The 15,497-nt window shown below is 38.4% G+C and overlaps 1 protein-coding gene across 1 annotated transcript in view; it reads right to left on the bottom strand.

The window, feature by feature from the left end:
* Nucleotides 1-11,736, bottom strand: part of EGLN3 (egl-9 family hypoxia inducible factor 3) — a 44,847-nt gene extending 33,111 nt beyond the window's left edge. The window contains exon 1 of the mRNA XM_069105967.1: nucleotides 10,991-11,736. Within this exon, the coding sequence (XP_068962068.1) occupies nucleotides 10,991-11,347 (357 nt within the window). The 5' untranslated portion in view covers nucleotides 11,348-11,736. The remainder of the gene's footprint in view (nucleotides 1-10,990) is intronic.
* Nucleotides 11,737-15,497: the final 3,761 nt, after the last annotated feature.

Raw genomic sequence — 15,497 nt, 5'->3', positions numbered from 1 at the left:
AATCTAACTGAAGTTAGTACCCCAGTCCTGTTGATTATCCTTAGCAGACCTGTACGAGCTGGATTCAGAAGACTTGACTTATCTACTTAAAACAGGAGAGAATTCTATAATCTTTGATTTAGAAGATAATCTAGTCTGTTTTCCAGATGAGGGAATGCATCTAAAATTTGCCAACTTGAAGAATAGATTATTCTAAAATTTTTTTCTTCATATTTTTTTTAAAATGACTTTATTGATCTTCTGTTTCTTACATCATCACAGTATCCCAAGTTTCCTTCCTTCTGACCCTTCCAGAGTCATCTCATATAACAAACAGTATTTTTTGGGGGGGAGGGGGGTAGAGGAAAAAAAAGTCAGCACAACTGATAGATATACTGAAAAAGTCTGAAAACATATGCACTGTATAGCACCCGTGGACTTCCCACCTCCATGAAGGGATAGATTGGGGATGTCTCCTCATATGTCTTCATTCAAATCTTGCTTGACGTTTAAAATTTTATTATTCACTTTTGATTTTTCTTTTTGGTGTGTGATTATTTTTTCCATTTACATTGTTTAGTTATTTTGTATACTGTTTTCTTGGCTCTGCTTCCTTCACTCTGCATCAATTCATATAGAGCTTTCCATGCTTCTCTGTATTCATGCCACATGTCTTACAGCACAATGATATTCCATTACATTCATGTACCACAATTTGTATAACCATTCCCCAATTGATGGGCATCTACTTTGTTTTCAATTCTTTGCTATCATAAAAAGTGCTGCTACAAAATTGAGGTCTTTCTGGTGGCTTTGTTCTTATCAATGGCTTTCCTTTGAGTATAAGTCTTGTAATGAAATCCCTAGTTCAAAGATTACGGACATTTTAGTCACTTAATTTGCGCATTTAATTTTTACAAACCCAAAGTAACTGAGTTTTATTATTCCTTGTTTTTTAAACCAAACCTGTGATTTTATAGATATAAGGAACTTCCTATGAGGACGCTCCCTCCACCAATGCAGACTAGCAACTGCTAGTGTGGCCCAAGGTTCACAGAGTAGTTAAGTGTGATCCCTAGGGTCACACAGCCAGTATGTTTCATAGGCAGGACTTGAACCCAGCTCTTCCAGATTCTGAAGCCAATATATAATTAATTAATTATATATAACGTATCACCACTATCCTACCCTTGGCTGGCTCTCCAAGGTCTCTAATACCATAGTTCTCTACTAGCCTTCCATTTGGATACAGGTGGCAGAAAGACCTCTGGATCTGGAGACAGAAGAGATTTGCATTCGAATCTCCACATCAACTCTGAGACCATAAGCAAGTCACTTCACTTACTTGGAGTTTCAGTTTCCCTATCTATGAAATGGGGATAATACCTACAGCCATTAGATCCACAAGGGAGGCTCCAATAAGATACTGTAAAAAAAAAAAAACTCCATCCACCTTAGAGAATTGTCAATTATATACTGAAATAATGATGGCAACTGTTATAGTGGAGTTTTTGATACCTTTACACATAAGAAATTTACTTGGTTTTATTTGCCATGGAGAGGTTTGTGAAAAAGTGTCATTCAACATACACCAAGGATCATTTTATGATAAAAAAAAAAACTGATGATTAAAGTGCTAGTGTTATCTGCATCAGAGACAAATATTACCAAAATTCAAAGCTTCTTGAATGCCTCAAAATTTCAGCTATTTTTCTATACATCCCTCCCAAACGTTCCCCATAGTTAAATGGTGTTGGGAGCTAGTGGGTAAAGTAGACTGAGCTACTGGAAATGGGATCAGGAAGACTTGAGTTCAAATTCTGCCTTAGACACTAATACTGTAACATTGGGGAAGAATTTAACTGCTAGCCTCAGTTTCCTTATGTGCAAAATCTATCTCTCAGGGTTATTGTGAGGACAAAATGAGATAATATTTGTAAAGCACTTTGAAAACTTTAAAGAATTATTATATAAAAACTAGTTATTATTATTATTACTCAGTAAATGCTTTTCATTGATTGACAATTGGATGAGCAGATAAAATTTAGTCTTTTCCTACCCCTATTCCTACAATGAATCCTTATTTCCCAAGGAACTGCAAAGGAAGAATGTTAGTACAGTCGTTAAAAAAAAAAGAAATGGAAAGGCAGCCATCAAAATACAGGTGAACTGGAATTTAATCATATGAATATTCAATTTTATGGATCTTGATCACACCAGGTATGATTAGGTATATCATGTTTGTCATGGGAAGAGGAAATTGAGAGTTCCGGCAGCATAATCTTTGTTTATTCAGTTAAAACACCAGATACCACTGTAGACTGCTCATCAGGACATGCAAAATTCCCTACATGATCATTCTCTGCACAGTAATTCAGAAAAAGGTTCATTCAAAATAGCACGTAATATCAATGTATTACCCAGAATTCTCCACTTCAGATTTCTTCTCCAACTCTTCAAGGGCTATCCTCTCATTGTGGTCAATATCCATCCTAGATGTACCCTCCTCCACCCACCTTCCTTTCCCCCCTTCCCCTTCCACAAGCATCCAGCTCTTCTTTATATGATGTCTTCCCCCTTTAAAATGTAAACTCTTGGAGGGGAAGGCACTATTTCTATTTATATCCCCAAAGCTTGGTACCATGGCTAGTACATAATAAGTACCTGGGCTATGTCTGGCACACATACATGCTTAATAAATGCCTGTTTCCTTCCCCTCTTTTGTAATTTGTTGTTGTTCAGTTGTGTTCAACTCTTTGTGATCCCATCTGGGATTTTTTGGCAAAAGATACTGGAGTGGTTTGCCATTTCCTTCTCCAGCTCATTTTACAGATAAGGAAACTAAGGCAAACAGGGTTACTATTAGAATGCATGTTTCACCCAAGTGCTGGGTATACAAAGAAGGTAAGAGAACAAGCATTTATTAAGCAACTACTATTTGCCAGACACAGTGCTAAACACTTTACAAATATTACATCATTTGAAAAGCAGTAAAAACAATTCTTTCCCTCAAGAAGCTTACTTTCTAACATACACATATGTGTATGTATGTATATATGTGTGTACACATACATCCTCCATGAGAGGGAAAAAAATGAGACCCTTTAATTCTAGGGAGCTTTTAAAATTGCCTATATTGAATTTTATGCATAAACTTATTCATAGCAAATTGAATATTTATCTTATTAGAATTATGTCCTTTTTGCTATTTAGTCTCATTCTGATTAAGGGTGAAAGGTTTTGCAAATAAAATACCTATCTAGATCTTGAAAAATATTAATCACTAAATTTCAATTTTCTATAATACATAACATATAATACATAACATTCTATAATATAAATATTATCTATAATATAACATATATACTATATAATATTCTATATATAATTTCTATAATACATAAAATTATATGTGTGTGTATATACATATGTATGTGTGTGTATATGGAAAACATTCCAAAAAGCACCTTAGATAGAGGACTGGAAACACTAGGGTTCAAGTCCAGTCTCTGACACATGAGCTGTGACCATGTCACTTAATTTCTCAATGACCCAAGAAAATCACTGCCACTGTAAGTTCTACACTAGAAAGGTCTCCACACAGATAAAATCATAAGTCATGACCAAAATAATAGTAAAATATCATAGTTTTTAAATGTTTCCATTTCAAGACAAGATATTAAAGTTGTATTCACATTGCTTCACACTTAAAGTATGTTCAATATATGTTCACTGAATATTCAAGGATGCCATAGTTTATTATAGTCTACACCTTGCAAAAAAAAAGTTGGAGGGGAGAGAAGCGTGTGAGTACCCATTTATATGAGATCACACATTTACAGAAAGAACAACCAAAAACTCTCAACCATGTAAACAACAAGATAAGACAAGGTAAAAAAAAAAAAATTCCAACAAATTCTATGTATAATTAACCAAGCTAACTAATCTTGCTTGACTAACGAAGATATAAAACATCAACTCTGAATCTATGCCAAATCACTGGCTCTTTGGATCTCTGCCAAAACTGAATTCCTTAGCTGGATATCATAAAAATGACATGTCTTCGGTATTTACAGTTCCAGTGGCTGTAGACTCAACTCCACACTGGGCACCCTGGCAGTTGCCCAGGGGAACAGATCTGAATCCACTATTATGCCAGAATATACTATGTGATTAGAGCTAGAGAAAAAAAAATGATAGCTACCGTACCACTACTGAAGAAATATGTAACAGAGCTCATTGTCAGCTAATTGCAACGCATGCTGCTATGGAAGAATACTGAAGCCTATTGAGACAAAAGCCACCTTTGCAGACAAATTATTGTGCAAGCTACTTTTTAAACTTCAGTAGCTGGATCAGAAAGTTAAATAATTTACGTAGAGCCCCAAAGGTGAGTCAGTGGCAGAGTATTGAACAGCATAGCAAATGGCCTCCAAACCAAGCCATCACTTTTAAAATATATTGCCATATTGTTTGTACTACAAGCTTCTGATGATATCACCTCCCTCTCCCAATAAACTTCAGTAGCTCCCTATTACCACTAGAATCAGATATAAACTGCTCTGTCATTTAGATCTCCTCACAACCTATCATCATCCTACAAATTATTCCCTTCCATTGACTCAGAGATCTATTTATACAGCCTAATTCATAGGGTACTAAGGAGATACTTTACTACTCTTCCCAATCACTGCCTATTTATAGGTGATTCCTCCACTCCCTCTTACCTTAAATGAATGAAAAAGCATTTATTTAACACTTACATGAAAAAGATAGTGAAATAGATCATGAACTTGGACAGATTTAGAGATAGTGAAAGGGCCTGGCTTGCTATGGTCATTCAGAGTTGAATAGCTTTGCTTCACCAGAGGAAAGGTGCAGAATATGGAAGAAGGGAAAAATAAGATAAGGAACACGTGGAAAAGGTCAATGTATAGGTGATTAGAGGGACCAGATGACTGGAAGTACCTAGGGGATGAAAGGGTTAAAAGGCTGGCCTTGGAATCAGAAAGAGTCCTGTCTTAGACACTTTACTAGCTCTGTTTGGCTCCTGCAAGTCATAACCTCCCTGCCTCAGTTTCCTTATCTGTAAAATGAGGGAGTTGGACTCAATAGAATAGCCTTTAAGGTCCCTCTAAACTCTAAACCTATGATCCCATGAGCAGTTACCATTTTTAGGATGCATATGAACTTAGGGACGAGAATTTTATTTCAAATATTCCAAACAAAAATGAAATTAAAGAAGAGGCATTAGCCATCTGTTTTGACACTGTACCATAAGGGACTTTCCCAAGGGAGTTGTAGCTAAAACCTCCTATTTATATTGTCTCCTCCATTAGAATATGAATTCCTTAAATCAAGAACTGTCTTATTTTTCTCTTTGTGATACTCAACACTGTGCTTAATAAAAAGGAAAGTTCTTTCATTCAAAATAAATACTTAATAAATGAATAAAAATAAATAAATAAAAATTTTAAATAGCACTCAAATATTCCAAACAGACTACTCCACCCTAGCTAATTAATTTTCTATATCCTTTATGACCTATTTGGACAATTTTGGGTTCCTCTTCATTTGTAAGATTTCTCAATACAGTTTACTTCCAAAAGTAATGACTTGTTATCAACCTCATGTCCTTCAGCTACTTAACTACTTGGTTTAAAACTTATTTTTTCTCTAAACAAAAGAAGCTTAGTTAAGTCTGATGGGTAGAACATAGGATTTCTAAGATCCTTTTTCTAAGCCTACAGGTTTTCTATTCCTAAAACTTAAGCAAGTCCAGAGGGGAAAGAAGATTAAAGAATATATATGAAATTAATAAAATTAGATTTCTTTAAGTCTAGGGAAAAGACAAGGGTTGGCAACTATAAACAAATTGCTGCCATCTGGTCTAGCTTCACTGAACGCAGAATGTAGGGAAATGGCTATAAACTAGGCAAGAGAGTGAAATAAATAATATACACACACTTCTAGTCTAGGAAGGTAATTCAACCCTGCAAATGGATAAAGCAAAGAGGGCTGTGAAATCAGTTTCTAGAGATGCCTTGCTTCGCTAGCTGGAGATTTCCAAATTGGATGTATTCCACCCAAAAACCAAGAATGTATTCTGTTTTTTGTTTTAAACTACGAAGGTGCTAACCACAGAAGGTGTTAGAGGAAGATTTATATCTATTAATTAAAAGATCTCAACATTTAACCACAAGAAGTAGTCATTAATATCAGAGCATTACCTTATAAAAGCCATTTGTCTATGGCATTTAAGGTAATCAAAAATTGTTCATCCAATACAGTTCAACCCAACTCATGGAAAACAAATAAACACTTGATCAAGTCGGTTAAAAAAAAACAAACACCAGGTTTTCTCTAAAGGAAGTGCTTATTCAAAATTACTTCTATCCCTGCCACTCTGTCCATTACAACTAGTTCCCAAATATGAAGCTTCTAAGAGCCTTCCCATGCCAAAAGTCACCCTCCAAAAAGCCAATATTATGACTTTTTCAGAGTTCAGATAGATCAAAGCACTTTCTTGAGAAAAACTTAACATGGACTAGAAACCCTGTGGATATATTTGCATAAGGATGTGACACATACTATCTGAAGAAAGTACAAAAGTTTTTAACCAAAACCTTTTTCTTTAAAGCCTCTAGATTAATGGCATTATTCCTGGCTTGTGAATTGGATTGTTTATCCAGGTTAAGAAACTGAGATTTGGGAGACAAGATCTTATCTACACTGAGGAGAGCCCATATTCACAGATCCCAAGAATAAAAGCAAAAGCTCTCTTACTGCCCCTCCCCCATTAGAACTGGCTTCGGTCTTTCTCTAAAGTCAAGGAAGTAGTCAAGACAAGATAGGAAAGGTCACTCATTAGCATAGAAACAAAACTCACAAAAATGGTGGGTGGTGTTATTTTTTTTTAACTTTATATAAAGTTCTTTTTAATTTAATTACTCTCCAAGAGTAATTCAAGGAGAAATGGAGAGGTTTGCCCAAGAATTGTTTGGCTTGGTCACAGAAGAATCCCTTTGGGATAGGGAAGCTACTTCCTCAGTGTCCTCAAACACGTCTTGGTCTGGAGCTAGTTCAGTTAAGGCTATTTGTGATCAACTCAGTTAATAAGTGGATTTTCTAAAAATAATAATGGGAAACACTAGTAAAGTTCTTGTCTTCAAGTTTTCCAAGAACTCCGGATCAGCCTCTACAGTTGTTTAAGGGAAAGGCTTGCCAATCAGTGAAAAGTGAATTAGAATTAGACCCACAGTACAAAAATATATATGATATGTAAATATGTATGTATATACATAAGAACATATGTGTATGCATGTGTGTATACACACATGTATGTATAAACCCATTCTTGAGGGTTAGTGACATTTTTTACTTGGTGAGTTACTATGAGAAATCTAACTTGCTAAGCAAGAGAACTCCTGGTTCTATAAATTACAGTCCCGGTGGAAAATAAATCCAGTTCCCTAAGATTTATGCAGTAAAGTAAAAGGAGAAAGTGGCGACCAATATTTGTCTTGGAGATTTCCTACATTCCTGAAAAAGGAGGGAGCGGTCCTGTAAGTGAATACAGGGAGGGTCTCTGAGCAGGGACCACACCTTGAAGTTAGGGGGCGCCATGCTGCTGCACATTGCAAAGAAATTACAACCAGAAGGTTTCCCGAAAGGCTCCTTAATTAAGACCCTAAAGATAGGTTTAGAGCAAGTTCAACTGCCAAGGTCAATTCAGCCCAGGTAATTTAATGAAGAGTTCCCTTAAAATTTCAACAGTCCTTTATTTCTTCAGCAACTGAAGTCTGACCAATATTTCTGCTTTGCAACCTGGTGACTTACTTGTTTAGACAAACATACAATTTGATGGCTTTTGCTCCCTCACAGGACACATTAAAAGTAAGAAAAGTATATTCATGGGCTCTTACAAATAAATATATACCTAAGCCTTAAGAACAGTAGGAAACCTAAAATAGATTTAGCAGATTCTGCCTTATATTTGATTAGGTTTCCATGCCTATGGTAGAGTACTCTCCATAGTGGAGATCGAGAGAATAAAGTAAAGGACAGGAAAGGAAGACAAACAGGCAGTCAAGAAAATTCCTAGAAAGAAAACTGATTTCTTTCTACCAAAATTTGCTAAATGAAGAGCTGGATAGTTACCTCTGTCTCTCTAACCCCAAAAAGCTAAAGTTTCTTTATATGACCCTATCTCTGTCACACTTCTCTGTCTTCTTCTGATACAGCTTTTCACTTGAGGTGTGAATATATACACATTTTAATTGGTTTGGGTATATTGTGCCTTACTTTTTCTATTAATCGTACATTTAAAGAATGAAGAACTAACTATGTATTAGGATTACCGATGAGAATGTAGATTCTAGACAAAGGTAGGCTTCCTAGTGAGAGACCTCCTAAATTCTACTTCTTAGAAAAGACATCAATATCAAATTTCCTTGCTTCAACTTCAAAAAGCATTCATTCAATAAACATCTACTTTCACTAAGTTGTGAAGCATTGGGTTCGGTGGGGTGGGTGAATGTGACTGCATGGGGGGGGGGGGTCCTAGAGAAGAGTGAAAAGACGGATAAGACAAGTATTTGAGTGATCCACCCAGTCAAGACTTTACGATCCACTTACATTTTGGGTGACACTTAATAAAGTTATTCCAATTAGTGGAAGGATATCACGCCAATATGGAATAAAACCATTGAATCCTCCTGAAACCATATGCTTTTTTCTTGCCCTGGATGGGTTTCAAAGTCTTTCCAATAAAATCTTACCCTTAAGCTTTTAGGGTTGAAAGACAGACCTTGCAAAACAGTAGTCCAGTGGAAAGGGCACTTGATTTGAATCAGTACCTGGGTTTGGCTACTTTTTCAGGGTGGGGAGCAGTTTTGGTATACCCCTAGTGCTTAGCATAGTGCCTGCCAAACAGCAGACACTTAATAAACGCTTGTTGACTTAAGTAGCAACTATGAGAACTCAGGTAAGTCACTTCATCTTCTCTGTAAAAGGAAGGTCTGGTCAGGGGATGATCTACAGTCCTTTTAATTCTAAATGTCTAGGTGGGCCAGGCTGCTACTCATAAAGAAGCTAGAACCTGGAGAGGTTTATAAGTGATAATGGGTCTCCATGGTTACTCACTCTTCACTACCTCAAAGAAATTTTTTTTGGGGGGGGGAAGAAGGGGGAATGGACAGTGGCAACAAGAAGCATTTATTTCAAACTTTGTACAATCTTGGTTTGAAATAACTTTAGGCATCTTAGGTGTCCTTCAAAATAGGACCAGAAAGTCTAGTATCTCAATTAAATAAAATGACTTATTGAATACTTAATAAATGCCTATTGACAGACTTCAAGAATTCTGTGAAGGTAATGCAATTTCCCCCAAGTCAAAAGCAGATGTTTAGGGGTTGTTTTTGCCTTTAAAAAATTTGAAGTCCTAGAGAAGTCTTCTAGTTTCCTCTGGTATACAGAAAGTATATACTCTATTCCAACCCTCCTCACAACCAAATAATATTTGTAAAGCACTTAGCACAATGGTTGGCACATAGTAAGCACTTAATTAATTAATACTTGGCCTTTTCTTCCTCCCTCCTTCACTTCTCCAAGGACTCAATTCCATATCTTAGTTACTCGACCTTCATTTTTTGTCTTAAGAGCACTCATCTCAGTTCATGGGCCAAAAGGGATGGCAGTAGCTTGTTTTATCACAGAATCAATCTTGAATTGTGAAATACTCTATTTCCCCCCTAAATAATTCATAGGTGACTGTTCTCCTTGTACCTGATGGCCAGTTTGCTTTCCTCTGTGCACCTCAGGTTTTTAAATGTTACTTATGCTCATCTATCACTCAGCCTCATGTGTGACAAAAGAAAATGGAGAATCACTTGGAGCTGCTACCAGAAACAACCTGGGCTGGACCAATAAACACCTGAAGACAGACTGCTTGTTAGTCCCTCTGAGCAAAAGGTAGGTACTATAGCTAAGGTAACTTTCCTCCTTTGCAGAGATGTACTGTAAACACATCTAAGAAATTACCATCAAGGGAGTATCTTGAGGGATAAGTGAACCCAAACCTCTTTTCCTTTCAAAAATACTAGACTACTCTCTCATGATCAATCAGTTCGCTGTTTGAGTGGAGTTCACTACCTATTTAGGCTACATAAGGGCCTGGCTGAAAGTAGCATGAAAAGATGTTGACAACCAACAAATTTGCTCAACTGTGCTCAGTTGTGGTCAAAGGACCAAAAAAAGGACAGAAAGTGAGGGAGGAAAGAGCTTACACCTTTTCACTAGAATTGAGTTCAACATACTCAACAAATTGTCCTCTTTAAAAAAAAATCACGATTGTGGGTACTTAAAGACTATATTTCGAGGGACACCTGAGCAACAGGAATGGGGCTCTGGGATTACTAAGCAACAACAAAGATACACCTATTCCGAAATCATAAAGGCGTCCCTAATGCTGACCTCTTCTCCTGCCTAACCCACTGGTTCTCAGTATCAAATTATCACCAAAAGACACAGAAACAAAAGTTGATTACTCTTTTACTAGCAATCAAAGACGTTCATTCAAAGGCATTGCTGCTGATCACAGCTTTAGAACACGAAACGATCTCAGAGGACATCTAGAAAAACACCTTCATTTTACACGGAAGGAAACTTAAGGTTCGGAAGAGGGGAAATGACTTGCCCAAAATCACGCATGTGCTAAGTGGAAGAAGCCGGGATTAGGTTCCCAAATCCAGCGTTCAGTACACTGCACTGTACCTTGCGTGAGGTTAATTTATTTAAAATTAAGTGTCAGCTAAAGTAGGGTTGGTTCAAGGTTTTAACCCAAACCAGTATTTTTTGTGTTATTTTTTGTTTTAACCCAAACTAATCTTCTTACTATTATAATTTGGGGGGAAAGAAAGTTTCTTGCAAACTGTGCGTGGTGTGCTTAACTTTGGGATTGGTCAGGGCGCCGCTCTTCCCAGTCCCCAATTGAAATTAACAGCGCCCTTACCTTGGACCTTTCTTTGACATAGTATTTGCCCAGGCGGCTTCCACAGTACAAAACCAGCCGGTCGATCAGGGACAGGAGGAAGTTGATGGCTTCGCAGCCTTCCTCGTTGCCCCCGATCCAGGTTATCTGGTCTCCCCTCAAGTGCCTCTTGGAGATCCCGGAGCGGGGTCCAGCCAGCTGCCCGTCCTGCAGGTCCCCGTTACAGTGCAGCTGCTTCACGCGCTCCAGCACGCAGTCGCCTACCACCTCGCCCAGGAAATTGTCCAGGTAGCAGAAGCCGATGTCGTGCAGGCAGGGCACGATGTACTCGAGGGCGATCTTCTCCAGATCCAGGTGCATGATGTGTCCCAGGGGCATCGCGACTCCAGAGCAGAGAGGAGCCGCTGGGGCCCCAGCGTGCGTGACTGGAGGAGGCGTGTGAGCGACTTTTGGAGACAGACACCCAGCTTGAGGCCCCCGGGGTGCCAGGGTTCCAGCCCCTAGAGGTCGGGGGGGGCAGGGGGGTGGCGCCGTACCAGCAGCTGCGAGAGGGACCCAGGGTAAACAGCCCACAACTCTTTGAGTGCAATCCACTTAACAAAAGCAACATCCGAGCTCCAGAGGAGTTTGCGCGGGGCTCAGCGACCCAGCACTGGACTGGCCCAGCGTAGAGAGTTGGAGGGACCCCCTTTTTGGAGCGAGAGCTTAAGTGACTGCGGACGAGACAGGGACTCTGGGCTGAGTATCCGCTCCCGCCCCGCCCCTTACCGGGCCACCCGAACTCCGCCGGACGTCACCAGGTCCCGCCCCTAACTGGGCAACCCTCACTCCCCCGTACGTCAGGAGACTCCGCCCCTGGCTGAAGAATGCCAAGAGGGCAGCGTGGTAGAGGACACCGCCCCCCTCGCCCCTTTATAAAGGAGCGGGACCGATTGCTTCTCATCAGTGGAATTCATTTCATTTTTCTTCTCTTTTTTTCTTTGTCTCTCTTTCTTCTCTCTCTCTGTCTCTCTCTCTGTCTCTCTCTCTCTCTCTCTCTCTCTCTCTCTCTCTCTCTCTGTCTCTGTCTCTCTCTCTCTCTCTCTCACTCTCTCTGTCTCTCTCTCTCTGTCTCTCTCTCATTCTCTCTGTCTCTCTGTCTGTCTGTCTGTCTCTCCCTTTCTTTTCGATTTAGAAGTAGGGCTGAATGATTGATTGCATGTCTGTGCTGTTTGGCTGGGGGAAGTCAAGTCTCAGGATGCTACTGATTCGCTTTTTTGTTTGTTTTTCCATAAATTTGTCATAAACTTTAGCAGTTTAATCCAAACTGCTCTTATACCAAGTTCTGCAACTATATTAAATCCCTGCGTAATATCTACCAGGATTTTCAAAAACGAATCAAGTAGATGGCCCAGTGGATCCAGGGGCTTGACCTGATCTCAAATCAGCCTTAAATACTTGGTAGCCCTGGGCAAGTCACTTAAACTGACCTCAGTTTCATCATCTGCACAGTTGGAGGCAATAATAGCATCCGCCTCCCCAGGTTTTTTGTAAGGATCAGATGAAATAACATTTGTAAGGTGCTTTGCAAACCTTAAAGTACTGTATAAATGTGAGCTACTATTAAATCATATCTTCTATTAGAAAACACAGATGCATCGATTCATTGACTAACCAAGATTCATTCCCCAGGCAAGTTACTGAGCTCCTAACAGGGGTGTTTTGCTCAGGGTGTAGACTGAGATATATATTTTGGGGAGCATCCAGTTTCAGTTTTTGTTTTACTTGTTAGAGATTTACTTTTATTTTTTTCTTTAAGTGGTTGGGAGAGGTGGAAATGAGGCAAAATAAATACTAGATAATTTTTTAAATAAAATTTTAAAAATATAGCAAGAAAGGCAAAGTAGGAAGGAAAGAGAGAAAGAAAAAGAAAGAAAGAAAGAAAGCTCGTCAGTCTCTTCCATAATGAATTAATCAGCAAATATTTATTGACTGCCCATTATTTGCAAGACGTGCTGTGAGGCAGGAGGGTTTGAGCTAGAAAAATGTTTGCCTTGGCATGATATGTATGAGTGTAATTATGCCCCAACCCTTGCTTTGTTGTTATTATGGCTATATCTTAATAGCCAGGTGAACTATACCCTAGGGATGGGCTTAACCAAACAAGTAAAATTTCAGTTATCTATAGATTAAACAGTCCAGTTTAATGGATTATACATTCCCTTTTCTTCTCTACATTAGTGATCAGAATTGAAAGGGGGAAGAAAAGACACATAGCTTGCTTTTTTTTAAAATATTTTTTATATTTTCCTATAATATGTGTAAAGTACGCATTGGTGTTGGTTTCTTTTCCATTTGAATTTAACAAAAAATGAATGTAGTCTTGAAAGGTATATTTAGAAGATAGAAGACTGGACTTGTAGTCAGGAGAACCTGAGTTAAAATCCAGACTTAGACACTTACTAGCTGTATGGCCCTTGGCAAGCCACTTAACCTCTGTCTGTTTCAGTTTCTTTATCTGTAAAAAACGGGATAGCACACACCTCCCAGGTTGTTGTGAGGATAAATATGAGTTAATACTTGCAAAATGCTCCAACTTTAAAGCATTACATAAATACTAGCTATTAAGGATATTATTTGAGTTGTCCCAGAACATATACTAGTTAGCTTTATGGCCTTGGGCATGTCATTTAATCTCTAAGCCTCAGTTTCCTCATTTTTAACCTGGGGTTGATAAAAGTTATATCACTTTTTTTCACAGAGTTTTTGTAAGGGTGTACATATAAATTGTGTAGAGGAGCCTGGAAGATGTAGGTAAAAGTCCTATATCTGTCATATACCAGCAGTGTGACTTTGGGCAAGCTGCTGAAATTCTTAGTGGTCTAGGCCCTTATGTCAAACTCAGACAAAAACAGGGCCATCCATATATAAGATCATCACAAGCTGCATATTGAGTTAATTTTAAAGTATAACATTATCTCTGTTTTATTGTATTTTTATTTATTTTGTAAATATTTCCCAATTACATTTTAGTGTTTCTAGCTTACTTGGGAGTCTTACATGCTACCCATGAGCTCCTTAAAACAGGGAACAATGGTCTCTCAGCAAGTCTCCAACTCCAAACCTTAAAAATGGTCCAGAGAGCCTAAACTGTATTGCTCTAAGTAAAGAAGCAAGCTCAGAGCTAAAATTGCAATGCAAAGGGGGAACTAACCTCAAAAGTTCTTTCTCATCAGAAGTTCAAACCAGTCTTTCCAATAAGGAATTGAGCAACTGTAAAGCTTTTAAGTTGCCTAGTTATTACTCTGCATGGGAACTCTGTACTTGTTAACTAACAAGTTGTTTGTAGTCTTCCTAGCTTTTCCTGTCCAGCTCTAGTTTATGAGATTAGTTTCATAAATGATTAAAGAGCAAGATACACCCAAAATGTTGCATCTGAGAGGGAACAAAGAGAAGATGGGGTACAAAGGTAAAGTATTAACACAAATGAGGCATCTCCCTAATTCCCCTTAAGTCCAAGATCAATGCCCAAAGCATATTTCCTCCAAGACAGAGTGCTGGACTTGAGTAAAGAAGATTTGGGTCAGAATCCTGCCTCCAACATATGCTAGCTGTATGATCTTAGGCAAATTATTTTAATCTCTCAATGCCCCAGTTTTCTCATCTATTAAATGAGATGGTTAGGATAGATGACGCCCTTCCTGCTTTAAAATCTAAGATATACAATCCTCCTCATTCCACTTCCTGAAAATAATAAATTTGGTAGATTACAAAGGACATCAATCAGTTTTAGGAACTAACCCTGATGGGCCAATACCATTTCCAATAGAAAGAAAAGCTCCGAGTCACTGAAAGTTTACAGAATCACCTGAGGGATTCTGTCACCTCTCATAAATTCTAAGATACACTGGGTCTGCACTTCTAAACTACAACTCACTAACTCCAAATAGCGTGCTTACTTTAAAAATTAATAAATAGACACAATTAGTCCAAAGCAGAGGCATTTACTAAGATGGCAATAGAAACAAGAGCTATATATCCCCTTCACCATAAACCTGTGAGGTACATACTTGCACCGTATACAGTAGGAAAAATGAGCATCATATTAGCGTATGCTAGTAGTGGGGTATATACAAAGGTAACATGTGGCCAAAGAAATTCATGCTTCTGCTACAATGCCTCAAATCCTTTCTCTTCTCTTCATGTCCTCATGCTACTCTCCCTTAGGTGAAATGTCTCAATTGGACCACTTCCTAAATTGGGTCACTTCCTAAATCTCAACTCTCAACTGCCAGAGATACCGTGTTTCCCCGATAATAAGACACTGTCTTATTATTTTTTTGGACAGAAAAACACCAGAGGGCTTATTTTCAGGGGAGGGCTTATTTTAATGAACATTGACAGCAATTTTAATAAACAGGTAAATGTGAACAAAAAAATGTACCTTTATTCAATAAGCAAATCACTGGGGAAGAACAGGATGACGCGCTCACTGCTGCAGCTCTGATTGGATGCAGCTCGGAGTGCGGCGTGTGTTTCACGGGGCGGG

Source organism: Petaurus breviceps, unplaced genomic scaffold (assembly GCF_028583685.1).
Source record: "Petaurus breviceps papuanus isolate PSGF00001 unplaced genomic scaffold, PetGlider_PUasm1.0 77, whole genome shotgun sequence".
Lineage (NCBI taxonomy): Eukaryota > Metazoa > Chordata > Mammalia > Diprotodontia > Petauridae > Petaurus > Petaurus breviceps.
Note: the sequence above shows the minus strand (reverse complement) of the source record. Positions and strands in the feature narration are given on the sequence as shown.